At 40.1% G+C, this 17,808-nt stretch overlaps 3 protein-coding genes across 7 annotated transcripts in view; all 3 read right to left on the bottom strand.

The window, feature by feature from the left end:
- LOC106946485 (plasminogen activator inhibitor 1 RNA-binding protein-like) overlaps positions 1-1,459 on the bottom strand; it is an 11,226-nt gene extending 9,767 nt beyond the window's left edge. The window contains exons 1-2 of one of the 2 annotated variants that reach the window (XM_015030845.1): positions 1,053-1,459; positions 383-563 (exon numbers count right to left, since the gene is read on the bottom strand). In XM_015030845.1, coding sequence (XP_014886331.1) covers positions 383-563; positions 1,053-1,308 — 437 coding nt within the window. In that variant the 5' untranslated portion in view covers positions 1,309-1,459. The remainder of the gene's footprint in view (positions 1-382; positions 564-1,052) is intronic. The other variant, XM_015030843.1, reaches the window with a different exon arrangement.
- Positions 1,460-2,254: 795 nt separating this feature from the next.
- LOC106946498 (3-keto-steroid reductase-like) lies at positions 2,255-7,599 on the bottom strand. 2 transcript variants are annotated; one of them, XM_015030857.1, is made up of 9 exons: positions 7,447-7,599; positions 5,146-5,349; positions 4,979-5,071; positions 4,786-4,900; positions 3,915-4,109; positions 3,737-3,841; positions 3,598-3,654; positions 3,404-3,502; positions 2,255-2,504 (listed from the first exon to the last, which is right to left on the bottom strand). In XM_015030857.1, the coding sequence occupies exons 1-9, from the start codon at positions 7,479-7,481 to the stop codon at positions 2,370-2,372; spliced, it is 1,038 nt and encodes a 345-aa protein (XP_014886343.1). In that variant the 5' UTR covers positions 7,482-7,599; the 3' UTR covers positions 2,255-2,369. The 2 variants fall into 2 exon arrangements, 1 of the variants encoding a protein (XP_014886343.1); XR_001424785.1 differs by lacking the exons at positions 2,255-2,504; positions 3,404-3,502 and having other exon boundaries at positions 3,641-3,654; positions 3,737-3,813.
- A 1,418-nt stretch (positions 7,600-9,017) lies between these two features.
- The window catches only part of ddr2b (discoidin domain receptor tyrosine kinase 2b), a 19,374-nt gene continuing 10,583 nt past the window's right edge, over positions 9,018-17,808 (bottom strand). For 2 of the 3 annotated variants that reach the window (XM_015030812.1, XM_015030830.1), the window contains 13 exons: positions 17,034-17,181; positions 15,533-15,635; positions 15,272-15,455; positions 14,352-14,592; positions 14,158-14,223; positions 13,712-13,848; positions 12,935-13,151; positions 12,634-12,863; positions 12,407-12,534; positions 12,112-12,321; positions 10,444-10,678; positions 10,207-10,356; positions 9,018-9,278 (listed from right to left, as the gene is read on the bottom strand). In XM_015030812.1, coding sequence (XP_014886298.1) covers positions 9,147-9,278; positions 10,207-10,356; positions 10,444-10,678; positions 12,112-12,321; positions 12,407-12,534; positions 12,634-12,863; positions 12,935-13,151; positions 13,712-13,848; positions 14,158-14,223; positions 14,352-14,592; positions 15,272-15,455; positions 15,533-15,635; positions 17,034-17,181 — 2,181 coding nt within the window. In that variant the 3' untranslated portion in view covers positions 9,018-9,146. The remainder of the gene's footprint in view (positions 9,279-10,206; positions 10,357-10,443; positions 10,679-12,111; positions 12,322-12,406; positions 12,535-12,633; positions 12,864-12,934; positions 13,152-13,711; positions 13,849-14,157; positions 14,224-14,351; positions 14,593-15,271; positions 15,456-15,532; positions 15,636-17,033; positions 17,182-17,808) is intronic. The other variant, XM_015030821.1, reaches the window with a different exon arrangement.

Raw genomic sequence — 17,808 nt, 5'->3', positions numbered from 1 at the left:
CAAATTTGTAATTGAGTACAGTTATGACTGTTTTTAAAAACCAGCACCGTTTTTCTGCATCGCATCGGAATGGGCCGATACTAAACCTCAGATATTGGTATCGGAAGGGGAAATAGTGGATCGGTGCTGCCATTATCTGAATCTAATCAATGTGGCTTTCCTTAAATCAAGAGTTTTATGCGACTCCTCCAAACCTGGACATGCAGAGCAAATGTTATGTCACATTGGTTTTAATTTACATCACATGACGATAATAAGCCTTTACATCTTCATAAAAACCTCTGTAGCTTATTTTTATGTTTCTCTCCTAACTGGAAAAACCAGCTGAACCAAACTGATTCCCAGTAACACAGAACTCCCCCCATGCAGATCAGCGTCTCACTTGTCTACGGGGAAGTCTGCGCCTCCCTCCGGCTTGTCCTCGGCGGGCTTCTCGAAGCGCCGCTCCCGGGGAGGTCTCCGGTCCGGCCTCTTATCCGCGGGTCGACCTTCGCCCTGCCCGCCCTGATGCTGGGATCCGGACTGACCCTGCTGGTCCGGTCTTCTGCCCACCCGCCTGATTCCTGTAAGAGATCAAACGCTGTAAGCACTGATGTAATTATTGTAGATTGTCAAAGTTTTTTTGGGTAGATAACACAAAGTTTGAAGAGCTCCGCTCCGGACTAGAAGCGGGAGCTCTTTTTGCAGCAGGTGTGTATCTTTCACATTTGCTTTGCAAAGCCTGCAGCAGCGGCGCGTGCAGAAGCATCACCCAGCTCACCGTAACCCAACACTGCACCTTCCACTCGGATGCTAGAGGGAAGCTTTATCTGCGACACACACAGCCAGGCTGCTCCGAACTTCAAAGCTGGCTTTACCTCTACATTTAAACCCACCATTCCTCAGACAGGCGCGTGAGGCTCCCCTGGTAGCCGCCTGTCCTCTAATAACAACAGCCCAGGGTCCATGTTGACCTCCCAGCAGCAGCTAATGCAGCTAAGCGGAGCCGCACATGACAGTTGGAAATGAGACTAAAAATAAACCTTAAAGCAACCACGGCAGCCACATTTTACCTTCTTTCTTCAGAGGAACCGGCGCCTGAGACTCCTCCTTTTTGTCTAGCAGAGGATTTTTCCTGTCCTTCTGGGACTCCTTCTTCGGCTGCTTGGCGGCTTGAGCCGCGGTTTTCGTGGACCCAGCGGCGGCCCCCTCCTTCTTCTTGTTTTCCGCTGCTTTCAGGACCTCGAACGGGTCGGATTCGTCGTCCAATAGCTGGTCGAACCTGTTGGTTACGACGCAGCCGAAGCCTTCTTGCAAGTGTCCGGGCATGATGGCGCCCCTTCGACGGGATTCACCTCCGATTCTACGAGGCTTGATGCGACCGAATCGCTGGATGCTGCCACAAGATGGCTGAGAGAGCTGCCCCCTTCTCTTCCGGTGCGAGCATCATCCGGGACACCGAGCAGCGCGCGCCACTCTGAGCACGCGGTGGAAGCCGTGTGTTTGTTTACAATCGTGACGAAGTTAATTCCCTCTCCAAAAAAGTCCCAGTTTTAGTTACGCTTAGCAGGTTATCGTTAAGATGAGCGGTGCTAGATGTAGGTAATAATTTCTACCACCATAAACATACAGATTTACAGATTCCATTTTGATTATTATAACATTGTCTAGGAAAATAACAAATATAACAAAAAGTGTTTTATTAATATAAATAAATATGTTTCTTTGTTGATGCACATTATAAGAATAATCCGGAAGTATTACTTCAGCGCCTGCAGAAACGAGCCAAAAATACGGGTGCAGTGCGTCCCGTCGTCACGAGCTAAGGGTCAATAGTTCAACTAATGATTTAGTTGGATTAAAGTGTCTTAGCTGTAAAGTGAATTTCATTTTGTCAAACTTTGAAGAAGTGGTCTGTTTATTTTATAACAGATACTAGTGTTAACGGTTCAAGATAACACACTAGTGCTGAACCTATGAGTAATTATTATTTTAAGACCTTGACCTTATCAGGCAGCTGTCATAAATAACTGAGACTGAACTCTTTAGCTATGACATGTTTTTCTGTAAAGAAATGGTGCACCAATCAATCTAAATTACTAGTTTTATTAATAACTACCATATGCAGTTATAATAATTTTTCATGGCCAAAGTTAAACCTAGTACATGTTTGGCTTATGAGGTCTACTTTCCAACAATTCAATCAAATACGCCCCTAAAGTCATAATTTTTAACTTGCGTTTTCCTAAATATTTCAAATAAAAATTACATTAGATTCAGGAAAATAAACATTTAATGAAGTTCAATTTGCAGAAGTTGTAACATATTGCATGTTTGATATGGTAAAAAAAAAATCAAGACAGAAAACCCTTTTTTTTTAATAAAAACTTCTACTGTATCTCATTGAGATACTGCTGATAATGTTCACTGTCAGCGGTTTTCTTGCTCAGGTTTCTTCTCACTTCTCTCTCAAGCTCAAGGAGTTTTGAGAAGAAGACCTCAGTCATTTCATCATCAAGGTCCATCTGGAACACAAGAGCAAGCACAAAATTCTGACTAGATTCTTGAATGTGGGAAATGACATCATCTATGCAGTTTAAAATTTTCCAACATCTTTCCTCTACTCCAACATTTTTCCATCAACTACTCAATAGATGATGGAAAAATGTCATTAAAGAGGAGGCTGTGCATTAACACTTTACCCCTTTTACAGCCTCCAAGAGTTTTGTGCTTTATAGGGACAAATGTTATTAAATGCAGTCAGAATTATGCAAAGACAACTGGCATAATTGGCTATGGAAAGTATGTTGGTTTTCTCTGCAGCTCTCTGAAGATCATTTAACCAAAGCCATCTATCATGAAAAAAATTACAGTAAAAGCCAAACAGGAAGGCATAACTACAAGTTTTAAAGTCATAATAATGAGTGTAAAAGTCATTATTTCGACTTTCAAACTAATAATTATGAGATTCAATGTCAAAATTATGAGATCCAAAGTCATCATTTTGACTTTCAAAGTCATAATCATGAAATTAAATCAGTAATGATATTCAAAGTCAAAATTATTACTGAAAGTTGAAGTTATGACTTTCTATCTTTCACTTACCACTTTGAATCTCATAACTATGACTTTTTATTCATGTAATTATGACTTTAAAACTTGGAATTATGACTTCCTGTTGGGTTTTAATTTTTCGTTTTATGGCCAAAATGGCTTTCCGTAGTGTGCGTATATATTTTGACTTAATTGGATTAGAGAAAATCTACATTAAATTCAAAGTTGTGCAGCCAAAACGTGTTTTTTTAAATTTTCTATTAATTGAAGTGTTTGTTGTATAATTACATTATAACTGAAGTTTGTGCACACCAACAACGAACTTGACGGCCATCTAAAGCAGAACCTGCCTAGGACAGATGTTACTGACCCTGCGTGGCTCGGTGTAGTTGGTCCCCAGTCCGGATGTTAAGCTGTGGTACTTTGCTCTGGGATCCAGAGACTCTGGCTTCTGAAGAAACAACCAGTGCTGTGACAGACCAGAGCAAGAGTTCGTGTTTACGCCGCGCCTTAAACCCACTCAGAGGGATGTGTGAACGTGGAAAACCCCAGCTGGATACAAACCAGTGCCTCGGCTCCGTTGTACGGCGTAAGCGTAAAAGTGTTGGTGAAAATCCGGATCTGCGTGGCGAGACGGGGAGGTCGTCAGACGCGGTTTGAGGTTGAATTTTGATGTGAATAAATAAGGAGCAAAGCGACCCACCAACCACATGAAGGGCATGATGAGAGTCCAGAAGAAGGAGGGCAGGATCCCGTAGGTCAGGTTAGTCATCACCAGGCCTGGACAGGTCACAGAGGAGAACAGCCCCTGTCACAGAGAGACAACGTGTGCCGTTTTCTGAATCTTAAACCGAAGCTCTGTCGCAGAGCGCCAGACGCACCTGCTCGTTCTTGTGTTTGTTGAGCGCCATGCTGAGCATGTCCGAGGCGTATTTGGAGGAGCTGTAGGGCTCCTTCCCTTGCTGGTGCTGGATGTCCTGGATGCTGAAGGCCGAGCGCCGGGCGTTGCTGGACGACGTCCACACCAGCCTGGAGGTGTGACCCGGCTGACACAGCAGAGGCTCCAGCTCCCTGATCTGGAACCAGGACGCAGAGGATGGAACCGTTACACAGCTTTATTTAAATTTTATTTTCTTCCTTATTATTATTTTTTTCAGTTTATTTAAATACACAGCAAATTTCTGATGTTTCTATCCCAAATTTATATTATTATTGATGGATAATAAATGTTATGGTCCCCATTATCAGCAGCTGGTTAAGCGCCATGCTTAACTCACTCCATTTAGTGTGCAAACACTTGTGTGTAAGATAGATTAGATAAAATGCTAAGAATAGAACATGTGCTACAACTAGCATGTTGATTAACATTGATTTAGGCGTCAACAATAATAAGATTTATTAATAATGTATTTTAGTTGTTCATAAAGTTCCTCTGCTTTCCTGAACTGAAAGTTCCCTCTCATTAGCAATTTGAATAGCCTTATAAAAAAGTTAAAATATTCCAAAAATATGGTAATGTATTTTGGGTCGTGCTCCATCAATTCTCAGGTTCTATGTGCCAGGACATACAAAAAAAAAAAAGAAAAAAAAAGCGATCTGTAACAGATTCTAAAATCTACAATACCACAACGTATGCTTTTACGGAACAAGTTTGTAAAATGACAAACCATTCGCTCGTTTTACCTAAACACGACATCTTGTCATGTAACAAAAGTACAGTGTGCTGGATGATGGGGGCTTTCTGCTGCGTACCAGGAGGAAATGACCAAACAGGTTTGTAGCGAAAACCTCCTGAAGGCCGTCTGAGTTGAGCTGGTCCTGCTGCGTCAGCAAACCCTCAGCCGTCGCAAACATGTTGATGACATTCCTGCGACAAAGACAAGACCAAGGTGCTGTAAAGGTTTTCAAAGCAACCCCGACATCAAAGCTCATTTCAGATCTCTACCTGGAAAAGAGACCTTTGAAAAACGCCCTTATATCCACCGTCGGATTGGGCATAATTCCTGCGTTCAGATACAAAAAATCCACGCGGTGGTACCTGTAGCAACACGCGACTCAGCGTCAAAACCTCCACCCATCTCAGTAGCTCATTGATGAAACTGTCTCATTTACCTGGCCTTGAGTTCCTCTGCAGCACTGAGCACAGATTGCACAGAGCCCACGTCCAGGTGCAGCAGGTCCACCCGCGCGCCGCTGTGAGTCACCAGCAGGGCGGCACGGGCGGCCTCAGCCCGCTTCATGTTCCTGCAGGCCAGGCAGAGCCGCAGCTGGCCGTCCTCGGACAGCAGCCGGTGACACAGGGCCAGGCCGATGCCGCTGCGGAAACGAAGACCGGCTCACTTTGATTCCATCGATTCAAACACTTACAGTTCACAGAGAATCTCACAGTAAGCATTAATGCTGGAATCTGAAGGTCATCTTCTTCCACCTCATCCTTCACATCCTCCTCTGGTACATAAAATTTTTGTCATGTCACAACCACATACGTCAAATGTCTAAATCACATGGGCGGCATTTGTTTTTAGCTCCATTTTGGCCTAGTCCACCGATGTCTGGAAAAACTACTACATTTTTATGACTTTTTTTCCTTTATTCTCAAAGTTGAGAAAACTGTATTTGTGATTTGTGTTTGTGTGTGTACATGGGAAAACAGATCTGGGGTCCCATATGTTACAGTTAATAATCAAACAGATCTGGGGTCCCATATGTTACAGTTAATAATCAATGCGCCAATTTATCCACATATTGTCATATTGTCTTGTGTTTTAACAACTTTATATTCTAATATGCTCTTTAAAAGTCGTTCAATCTATATATCTGTCCACACAAGTGAACCTCCTCATGCCATTTTTATTTCCTAACAGGAAGTAGTTGTTGTTTGAAGCAATCTGATTGGCTGGTGGGTTTTAGCTTTGCACTACACTGCCCCCTATGGGTTTGGAATGTTCAAAACAACGCTCATGGATGGATTTGTGCAGATTCAAGTGGATGAAAACTCTTCTGGAATCGATCCGCGTGTACGGTGCTATTTTTTTTTTTAAATCATGTGGCGGAGATATTTGTTTTTATAAAGACTCAGCTACGCCAAAATTAAATCCAGTGCAACAGTTAGTTGTGCACGAAATCCAGCTTTCATGGAAGAGCGACAGTGTTAAAAGAAAGCCTCTAAATAAACATTATGATAAATGAGTCAGTGGTTCTACATTAGACTTTTTGAATTGTAGTAATTTCTTACTCATTTTCATAGATCTAAATATGTCAAAAGTCATAACATTAATAAACTTACATTTACAATTATTTTATATAGATGAAAAAACATGACTTCTTGTTTTCAGAGCTCATTATTATTTTTGCTTGTATTTTTACAGCATGAATTATAATGTAGAAACATATCCGTTTTATTATTTTAGGTAGCTTGTCTTTTTTTTCAAACTTGTCTGAATTGACAGTTTACTAACAATATTGTATTAAATTAAAAATAACATTTTCCTTACGAAAGACATGTTAGTGAATATTTTATCATACTTCTATTTAATTTTTTTTTATTTATTCCCTTTAAATGTGTCAAATTATCATGATTTCATGCAATAAACTGTATAAAATCATAAAGTACATGTGACCTTTTCTTTTAAATGATTTTATTGTTTTTAAAAGTCTTGTTGACCTAATATAAGAAAAGCACTTTTGATTGTTTTGGTTTTTTAAATAACCGTGTGTGTTTTTAGCATGTATGCTAGCAAATGGGGTTTCTGGCTAATTGTTTCATCAACTCTGTTCCCTTCGAACTCTGTTATTAAAATTAGAGTAAAAGAGTTGACGTTGTGCAACTGTCGAGTAATAATTTTAAAAGCTAATACACAAAATTAAAGCATGAATAAATAGATGCATTTTAATTTATTGCCTAAACTGTAATACTACATTCAGTACAACCACAAATGTTACTTTAAATGGGCCACAATTCCCTGAGAATCTTTCTTTGTTGTAGATTATTGTTTTTTTCCTCACACATTGTTATGCTATCCACAACAAAGTTGATGTATACTGTTTTGTAAAATCGCTTTTCGTGAAAAAATTTTAACAAAAATATGTCGCTAATGTTTGACTATTGCAGATTTATAAAAGTTTAACATATATTCTGTAGAATACTTTTAATAATCCAATTTATTAAGTCTCTTTCACGTTTTGAATTGTCAAATGTATCTTGAATTATCAAATTACCCCTATTAAAGCTTAGCGGTATTATAGTCAGCTTATAGGTTTAGATACCTTGAACGTCTCACCAGGTAGAATATTCTCTCTGAGGTGTCTAGCTTTAGCATTGCAAGTCAATTACTGAATTATTAGTGTTAATGCTACAAAGAGAAACAAAAAAAACCTACTTTTAATTTGTTTACCAGTTTTCAGTTCGCTCACCTGTTTGCTCCGGTTACTACTACAATTTTCTCCATGTCCGTTGGAAATGAAACAAAAAAATATTCAGAAAAACTCTGAAAGTTTGTTGGTATTCACCTTCTGTGCAGCTGGACGGCCCATGGTCCGATTTTACTAAATATCTGCCAAATCACAAACTATGGCGTGATTGGATGACAGCAGACAGCTAGCCAATCACCTTGCCGCTACGGCAGGTCCAGAAGTCCAAAACGTCCAGAGAGCGCGGTTTAATTTAAAGGAACCACATCCAAAAGCGGAGTCGCCTCGAACCTGCCCTCTGCTGTCTCCATGAAGACAGCGACGACACACATTTACTCATAGTTTTAACTATGTATAGGAATCTTTTTGTATAAAAAGTCACATTATTTGGACTTCTGCCTCTCACATCACGACACCTGGATGTAGGTGACATCTACGTCCAGGTGTCATTACTGAACAAAGCTGAGTTCTACTGGAAACAAACACATAAATATATATCCAAATGTGTAAAGAGATTTTATTGGTACACTATAAATAGAAACAATATAAAAAGAATGTAAAAATAAATACATGTATGTGTGGATGCAGTGTGTACACACTGCTTATTCCTTATAGGAGCAGTATTGGGTTTTCTTCAAGACTACAGTAATCTTATGTATCTGTCACTTACAGCATCACAGACTTATACATATATATACAATTTTCTTTGTTTACATCGAGTCCAAAGTTAATTTCAGATGCGTCCACATAACAAACAGGAGGCTTGAAATTTCAGGTCAGAAAGAAATTATTGTTTTTGACATGTTTAGTAATTAAAAAGAAAACTTTAAATGACCTGATCTCAAAACAGTTCTATGATCCACTATCCTGAGTGGATAGGAAAGATTGGTATATTAATACACAAGTTCCCTCACCAAATGAGGCATAAAAATTTGAAGACAAAAATACAATTTTGATATCCATCTTAAAAAACTTTCAGAATATAACAAGCCCCCTGTAAAATAGCATAAATAGCAAGTCTTTCTAACAGTATGTTTTTGAAATCCATTAAATTGAAAAGCATTAATGAAAATAAAAGTTAGACAAAATAAACATCCTATCTCATTCTCATTTGATCAAGTGTCATACCTGATAAGTCAATAGTCTGTCAAAAATATTTTTTCAGAGAATAACAAATAAAAATTCCACATATTCAACATTTTCATATATCCCAAAATATTTGTATGTAGTTTAAATCTAGTTATTTTCAAACCTTTCAAGCAATCAGATATCCAATTTTTGTAATTCAGTGTTTTTATGGTATGCCAGTTGGCTGCCTATGACTGAAACAGTTTGTATGGAGCTAAATTGAGGCCATAAAGTTTGTTCAGAAGAAACAAAATATTTAGCCTGAAAATATGTCTTAAACAAAAAAAAGAAACTGAAAAATTATTTTAAAACTGAAAAACAAAATTGAACCTAAAAATAATGTTTTGAAACTGAAAAAAATTTTAAAATGGAAAAAAACTGAAACTGACAATAAAGATATGAAACTGGAAAAAAAGTTTTCAAACTGCAAAACAGAATGTAAACCTTTTTTCAGTTTCAGATTTTTTTTCTTTTGAACAAATTTTGTGAACCCAATTTTGCTCCAAAGTCTGTCCAATTAATCCAGAACTGACACTTCCAGGCAGTAATTAACCCTATAGAAGTTGTTTGGTGTCTCATCTGCTCTCCGTCAGCTGGGCGTGTATCTCCTGGAAGCTCGGCCTTTCCTTAGCGTTTCTCCTCCAGCAGCTTAGCATGAGATCGCCATAAATTCTGTCAGGACAACACTGAGGTTGTGGCAGGTATACCTGGGAGCATAAAAAAACAGGGCAATTATATCACAAGCAAGACAGGCTATGTTTAGTTTAATAATAGCTAAGGGCATGTGTAGCATAAAATAAGACAGTACAAACAGTGTAAGCGCCATACGGAGCTTTCAACCACTAACTTTTTCACACGTTGTCACATTATTATCAGAATCTATTATATTTGATTGGAAATATTATATTATGGTTAAAGAAAAGCCATTTGTGCAACATTGAGACAGCAGGGCTAAAGATTCCAATGTATGGCCATTGTAGACAGAAAAGAAAGGAGGAGTAAATTACTGCCAAGAAACTCAGAAATTTTGAGATTAATCTCCAAATTTATCTAGAAAATCTCTAATTTTGAGCTTGAAAAGTCAAAAATTGCAAGAAAACCCCCCAGAAATTCCCTACATTTCTGAATTTCAGTTTTTGGAACGTTTTTTTCTAGAAAAACTGAAATTTCTGAAATTAATCTCAAAAGTTCAGAGCTTTTTTTTTTAATTTTTTTTTATTTATTTTTTTTCAAAAAATTTTGACTTTTGGAGCTCTTTTGGAGACTTTTGGACTTACAGAGCTACCTCGGGGCCATAAAGTTTGTTCAAAAGGGGAAAAAAATTGAAACTGAGAGAAAAAAAGATCTAAAACAAAACTACTTTTTGGATCCAAGTTTTTTTCAGTTTGAGTTTTATTCTTTTGAACAAACTTTATGGTCTTGATTTAGCTCCATACACATTTCTCAGATATTAGTTGAAACAAATCTAAACACCATGTGTTGTTTCCTTTCCAGTCAAATGTTTTTACCTGCTTTGTGTAGATTTATCACCAAAATGCCAAAAAAGAAAATACACTAAAGTCCATGGATGTAAGCATTGAATAATTTAAGTTGAAAAATGAATACTTTAGCACAACACTGTAAATGCGTGTTCACCTGCTTGCCCTGGTTCCTGAAGAACTCGCCCGTGTTTTCGATCACCTGCTCGTCAGAGAGCTGCGAGTACGGCTGCTCCTTGCACAGGGTCAGGATTTCCCACAGAGTCACCCCAAAAGCCCACACATCGCTGGCCATGGTGAACTTACCCTGAGAGAACAGACAACAAAAACAGAACCCAAAGTGGACTCATTCTAGTTTTTAAGGAATCCAGTCCCGTTTCATTTGATCACTCACTAAAAGGATGCTCTCCCAGGACATCCAGCGAATTGGCAGGACGGCTCGTCCCTGGATGCGGAAGTAGTCCCCTCTGTAGAGGTTCCGACTCATGCCGAAATCCGCTATCTTGATGGTGTCGTTCTTCCCCACCAGGCAGTTGCGAGTCGCCAGATCCCGGTGGACAAAGTTGAGAGAGGACAGGTACTTCATACCAGACGCGATCTGCATCGCCATGCCGAGCAGTTTGACGGAACTACAACACAGGACAGAAGAAGTATTGTACTGATTAAAGGTTCTTGATTCGTTTTTATGCATAAAAATGTGAAAAGTGTGGAGCAGTAGTGGCGCAGGTGTAAAGCACAATCCAAGTAAGGAGGCATTAGTCCTTGATGCGGCAATCACAGGTTCGAGTCCCAGCCTAATGACCTTTGCTACATTGTCTTCCTCCTCTCTCATTACCCACTTTCCTATCTGACCACTGTCAAACAAAGGTAACTAGAGTCAACAAAACATTTTTTTTTAATAAAAAATCTGGAAAGGGCAGCATTCTTTTGTTTTCAGCTGAATTTCCACTAATGCTGAATCCAGTGAAACTAATCGGTCTCAGAAATCATTTAAAGGGGCAGTATTGTGTACTTTCCAGGAGTCTAGTGCCATTTTATAGCATGATCTATGTCCTCAGTTGTCATAAAAATGCTCTATATATCAAATATGACTTAAAAGAAATTTTACTTTGTAATTTAATGCCTTGAAATTGGGCCTCTGGGACTTTAAAAACTCCTACCCATTCTGAAACTCCGCCTTCAGGAAGTCATCACAACACGGCTCCCCTACTAACCTTTTAGCAATGTTTTTACCTGTGATTCATATTTAAGTTCTCTAAGGAACTTAAATATGTTTGTGTGTCCAGCTTGTTTGCTTGTTATTTTTTTTCTTCAGTTCTGAACAGCTTGCAGTGCTTACATATTGCTTGTGTCTTCGCTCTGTCGCCATTCATCGTTCTTACTGGAAACCCAAAATGCTGCCAAACAAATGATTTGAAAGTAACTTGGGCATCTTCTGTTACAACTTCCTCAAGCAAAGCCATGGCACCCACAACTGACTAATGCTCACAAGACAGCAGTCACCTCAACAAGAATTATTGTGATGTTTTAATATCATGAGATCTTGTATGAGAAGATCTTGTTACACTCCTAAAATCCAGTGAAGAATGTGTGACAAAATACCAAAATCACAAAATCTATCAAATCTGACTGAGCTTCAGCTACATTGCAAGAAAAAACAGGCAAACATTTCAGCTGCTTCATGCTCAAAAGCTGGTACAAACAAACCCAATAGTTGCATACTTACCGTGTTTTCTGGGTAACTCAGATTTTTTTCATTGGTTAGCTGGTCTTACAGTCTTGAAAGACTTGAAGTCAATACTGACCGCCCTGATTTAGACCACAGACATCGGTGTGCCAGAAACTGCCTGTAGACTTCAAAGTCAAAGACAGCAATTTCTAGATGACTTATAGTCCAGAAAATACGGTAACTGCAGTGATAGGTAGTTCTGTATCCACTCAACGGTCTGAATACAGATGCACATTGAACTTTTCACTCGTTTCAATGAAACACATTGGTTTGAGGTCTTTACGTGACAAAGCCCAAACTGCGTATGAATCATTTACCGAGATGGTGCACTACCTGACTTCATTGCTCCCCTCCTGCTGGTCTGCCTCGCCGCCAGTCAGGGTCTTCAATCTGAGACTGCAAAGGAACTGGTTCAGGTCTCCATTCTCCATGTACTCCGTGATCATACACAGAGGGTCCGTGTCCACGCACACTGCCAGCAGGCGGACGATGTTGGGATCCCTCAGACGAGACATGATTCTTATCTCCTTCAGGAAGTCATTCCTGCAGCAAATTCACCAACTAAAACTGAGAACTGTACAGGTCAAAGATGGTTCTGTCGCTCTACCGTTCAGCCAGCAACTCTTACCTGGCGTTTTTGTTGGCGTCTTCCCGTAGCATCTTCACAGCTACGAGCAAAGGAGACTTGCTGCTACCTTCCATCAACGTATCCTCGCCCAAGAAGTTCTGCATGTCCTCAGCCTCGCACAAGTGCACCTGTGTGGAGGGAAATCAGCTCATCGGCCACTTTGGTTCAGGTCTTTACTTGACACTGAACAGAAGTAACTTTAATATCAAGTCAAAAAATTAGTTTACCTCCCCAAACTGGCCCTCTCCCAGTTTCTCCTTGAAGGTCAGCTTCTCTCTTGGGAACTCCCTCAAGGTTGAATCCAATCCAGCAAAGAGGTTCATATTGACGGCTGTGATGGAGCCGCTGTCTGAGGACTCCTGCAAACTGATGATATCCGCCTCAGCGTAATGCGGTGCGCCGTCCGAACCGACGCCTGCTCTACTGGAGGTTCCCGACTCTGGAAGAGAAGCACGTGCTGCAGGACCTGTTGCTTCGGCTGCTTTTGAAGACATTACGTTGACCTTCGACCCTCAGCTCCCTCCTTACCAAGGTGTTCTGCGCACTCAGCAAATTCGGGCAGTTTCCGGATGAGGCGAGAAGGTTCCTGGTAGTCGGCGGAGGCAGGGTAGATTCTCTCGTAAGTGGAGATGGAGCCGGAACCGGAGCCATCCTCGCTGGACTGAGAGAAGCGGAGGAAGGAGAAGGCCTGGGTCTGGACGGCGAGGCGAGCCGTCAGCTCATCATCCAGCCAGCGGCGGGAGGCCTTACGATGCGTGAGAGGAGACAGTCTGTGTGAGTGACTTCATGCCCTTTAGACTTTTTCACATTCTCATGGTCAGAATGTAGTTCTTTGAGATGTTATGTCAACGTTTAACAAAATGGTAAGCAGTTTTTAATCTTCTCATGTTATAAGTAAAAAATTACTTAATACTGATGAAAAAGTTCTAGATATAAGTGAATTAATCTGCCAGTGGAAAGGCATCCTAGATTTTAAGAATAGCTTGTTTTCACCCATTTCATTTTATATTGTCACCTTCATAACATAATGGCCTAAGTCAAAAGCAATTTCTGAAAAAAAAAAAAAAAAAAAAAAAAAATTTTCACTTTTTTTTTTCCAAAAAATGTTTTAGGCAACAAAATAATAAAAAAAACTTTTGGCAAAAAATGACTTACGACATTATTTTAGGATATGCAACACCAGTAACTTTTAATGCGGTTCCAATGTCAGTTTTCCTAGTCTGAACTTTTAGCTATCAGTAACAATTCCTCCCCCAAAATCAAATCAGACAAAAAAAATCCCAACAGTAAATAGAGTTCATTCACCTTCTCAAGCATCTTCTGCCAGACCTGCCTCCACAGTATGATGACTATGATAGTCAAAAGGATGGCGATAATGGCCACCAGGCAGCCAATCAGGATCCTTGTGTTGCTGTCATCCACTTTGTGAGTGGGATCGTCTCCTGATGAAGCACAGGAACATGTTGAAAATACTTAAATGTGGTCAATCATGTGTCGTATGAAAAGAAACGTAACACTCCCTCATCATTTCATTGCTGGATAATAAATAAAACGTAGAAATTCTTCTCTCTCTTTTTTTTAAATCTTAAAAATGAATACTGTAGTTTGTGATTCTCTCAGCAGGGGGCAGTGTTGACCTAGAAAGCATTTATTTTAACCCCTATTTTCACCTTTGCTTACTTTTAAATAAAAGAACACTGCTTCCACCTAAAGCCTTAAAGAAACGGATCAGATGAGGTTCAGCTGGTTACCTAGAGGGGTTTTTTTGGGTTGTCCGTGCTTGTGAGGACCCAGTGATGTGTTGTAAACGGCAGAGCCTGTGACACAGAAACTCAAGGAAGTCAGAGTGAATTGAGTCAGGAGGCGGTTTCGCTATGAATCCAACTTAATGGCCTTGTGCGGTGGGAATGAAAGGCTTTCTGAGGGGTGGCTCTGATGGTTTTACCCGACTGGAAGGCAACCTCGCTGAACAGCAGCCACTGGTCGCCGAAGTGAAAACGGCACTTGATGCTGCTGGCCGTTCGATCCCCAAGAGGCACGGTGACAAATCGGGCGCTTTGGCTCAGGGGCTCGGCGGATGGCCTGAAGGTCATGGGGTCAGGCTCCCACTCTGATTCGGAGCGGAAGAAGCACGTGGCCTGTCTGAACAGCCTCACTCCACGGCTGAACATGTTGCTGCAATGAACCTGTGGAGGTGGAAGGTATTATTAAAGGACTAAATCCTGCTGTGTGCCATACTTCATAGGGGCAGTTTTATGTGTTTTCAGGCCTTTTTATAGCACAACCAGTAACCATTTAACTTCAGTTGTTATAAAAATGCCATATGTCTCAAATATGACCTAAAATAAATTTTATTTCCTGATTTGTTGCCTTGAAATTGGGTCTCTGTCTCATTAAGAACTCCTGCGCTTTATGAAACTCTGCCTTCAGAAAATCATCACAATATTACTCCTGTATTAGCCCTTTAAAAACATATTTAATGAGCTCAACAGATGTGCAGTTCAATGAGGTGTTCGCTAATTGCTCCTGACTAGTCTGAAGGAGCTGAGTGAGGGAGTCACAAGGGAGGGCTGCTCTGTGAGGCAGAAGCTCAGAAACTGCATCTCCAAGGCGGAGCTTCGTCCTCAAAGGCGGAGCTAGGTCCACCCAGGTGTTTTGCACAGCTGGTTGCCATGGGAGATTAAGGGATTTCTCCAATGTGAATGAAAGTATCAAGGTATCAAGGTGTGTTTTTGATGAGGGAATAACATTATAACATGATGTAAGTCTCAAAAAAGTCAATTTTACAAAAATACTGCCCTTTTAAAGGTACTCTAATGCAGGGAATATCTAAAATGTTGCCTCCTGCGTTGAGTCCTTCCTCACCTTCATGGAGGTGAAGTTGTGGATGTGGTCAAAGTCAAAGACCACCTCTACGTAACCTTTAGGAAAAGTCTTGTTGCTCCATCCCACGTAGTCGTACCCAGGCCACGCTCCAGGGACGTGGCTGTGCAGAAAGTCATCCAGACCCCAGGTGCCATCTGTCAGCTGGCCCAGGCCCTTGGTCAGTCTGGAGAAGCAAAGTTTGATTTTTTTTTTCCATCCTCGTTTTCTTCATAGTTCAACATGTAGAAATAAAGTTCAGACCTTTGAGCCGTTGCTCCATCATACACAGAGTCATTGAAGAAGACATCCAGGCCTCTGTAGATCATCTGGTGTCCATCTGGAATGCTGTAAGACACCAGACCGTCTGGAAAGAGCAGGAAAAAAACCCCAACTAAAATGATGTTTTTTTTTTTTTATGTTTTCACAATATTACATAGAGACATCATACTAAAAATATGCTGTAAAGCAAAATTCAGTCTGTACAGGCACAGGCTAGTTGGCATGGTGACTATTACTGCACACTGTCAGTCAGCTGGATAAAAGAAGCTGACTATAAAAACAAGAAAGACGAATTTAGCTATTTGGAAATTAACTTAATACATTTTAAGTAATTAAAACATGAACAGTTATGTTGTGGAAACTAGAGAACCTCCGTCAGACTACAGAAAAATGTTATCCGAGCCACATGAGGTTAAAATATCTTGCTGTCATTATAAGCAAACTTTAAATTCACTTTAACGTCTCCTTCATACTTTAAAGTTTAAAGCAGCATAATTGTATTTCCTACAATGAAGACAATGAAAACAGTCAGACTAATATTTGAACATGCTTTGCCCAAAGATTGCTTGTATTTTCTTTATTTGACTTGATTAACTACAGAGACGTCCATAGGATTATGGGTCAAAGTTGACCTTTATAAAATTGTATTGAAAAAGGCTAAAAAGTTGGACAGATGGATGGATGGATGGATGGATGGATGGATGGATGGATGGATGGATGGATGGATGGATGGATGGATGGATGGATGGATGGATGGATGGATGGATGGATGGATGGATGACAGAGAACATCACAAATGTCACTTTTTCCATAGAGCCCTTTTTTTTTTTTTTTTACTTTTTTTCAATTTTAAAAACAAACTAAACTTGAAAATTAGAGAAATTGTACTGGAACGTTATTATGTATTTTTCAGGCACATAGAGTTATTTTATAGCACAATCAAGTAACTATGTTACCTTCAGGTGTTGTGAAAATGCTGTATATGTCAAATATGACAGAAGAAATTTGACATCACAATTTAACGCCTCCGTCTCTTTAAAAAGCTCCCGCTCTTTCTGAAACTCCGCCTTCAGGAAGTCATCACAACATTTCTCCTTTAAGCCATTTACAGCCATTCTTTTGCGTGTGCCACTGTGATGTTCCACCAAGATATTTGCAACTTTTCTTTTTTAAAAAAAAGGATATTGTTAAACAGTGTGTGTGTTGCCCTGCGACAGACTGGCGACCTGTCCAGGATGTACCCCGCCTCTCGCCCGGAACGTTAGCTGGAGATAGGCACCAGCACCCCTCCCGACCCCACTGAGGGACAAGGGTGTTCAGAAAATGGATGGATGGATGGATATTGTTAAACATTTTTTTTCAGATTTTCATTTTTGTGTCAATGAAGGAAATCTGTGGTATTTTTAATCAGATTTATAACACCGTCATCAGAAAGCCTCTCTGGCCCATGCCTAGGCCTTCGTGGTGAAGAGTCCTGACTAACCCAGCCATTCACAGCCGTAGAGCTCCACCCTCATACACACGATCAAGGACGGGTCGATGACGGGCATGAAGCGGACGAAGCGGGCGACGATGGGGGGCTCAAGATCCTTCAGGACCACATCGTAGGTGTTCTTGTTGCCCTCGATAACCTACAACAGGAGAGGCAGGGCACTCAGGTTAGACATAACTCAGTGTGTCACTGAACGGAAGCAAACTTTAATTTGACAGATTAATATTTGCTCTTCTGCACCAACAGAAGAGGAATAATACAAATCTCTGTCTGTAATCTAAATTTGTAAAAATGGTCCTAAAGGTTTGAAAATAGATTTAGATATCATATTTAAGCAGGACTTTATTATTATTCCACCATGCCTTTTTTCTTTTTCTGATATTAAAATAAAAGAAATATATATCATTTTAGAGAATATTATAAAATGATGTAACAGGACACCTTCATGAAGAAAAAGTTTCTTTCACGAACAACATGTCAAAAGATAACTTACTCAATAGTCAAAGGAAAAATCCTCATTGGTACGACAGCAATAAAATCAACAGGTTTTTGCCTTTTATTTAGACAATTTTACTTTAATTTCTAAGTCAGAGGTTCCTTATCCCAGGCCAGAGTGTGTACGCAGTGTTGATTCCTTCTGTTTTTATGTCCCCTAATGAAATTTTTTTGGAGTGGCCTGATCAAAGTCAAGACTTAAATCTGTCATAGGTACTGTGGGATGACGTTAAACATGCTTTTTTATGCTTTGGGAGGCAGCAGGCACGTG

This window comes from Poecilia latipinna, unplaced genomic scaffold (assembly GCF_001443285.1).
Source record: "Poecilia latipinna isolate Pla-1442-1.1 unplaced genomic scaffold, P_latipinna-1.0 Scaffold12, whole genome shotgun sequence".
NCBI classification, from domain to species: Eukaryota; Metazoa; Chordata; class Actinopteri; order Cyprinodontiformes; family Poeciliidae; genus Poecilia; species Poecilia latipinna.
Note: the sequence above shows the minus strand (reverse complement) of the source record. Positions and strands in the feature narration are given on the sequence as shown.

Coding starts and splice junctions, on each gene's coding strand:
- LOC106946498 (XM_015030857.1), bottom strand. CDS start 7,481: ATGGAGAAAATTGTAGTAGTAACCGGAGCAAACAG. Junction 3,842..3,914: donor ACAAACACAAGAACGAGCAG/GTGCGTCTGGCG, acceptor TCTCTGTGACAG/GGGCTGTTCTCCTCTGTGAC. Junction 3,655..3,736: donor TCATGCCCTTCATGTGGTTG/GTGGGTCGCTTT, acceptor CTCGCCACGCAG/ATCCGGATTTTCACCAACAC.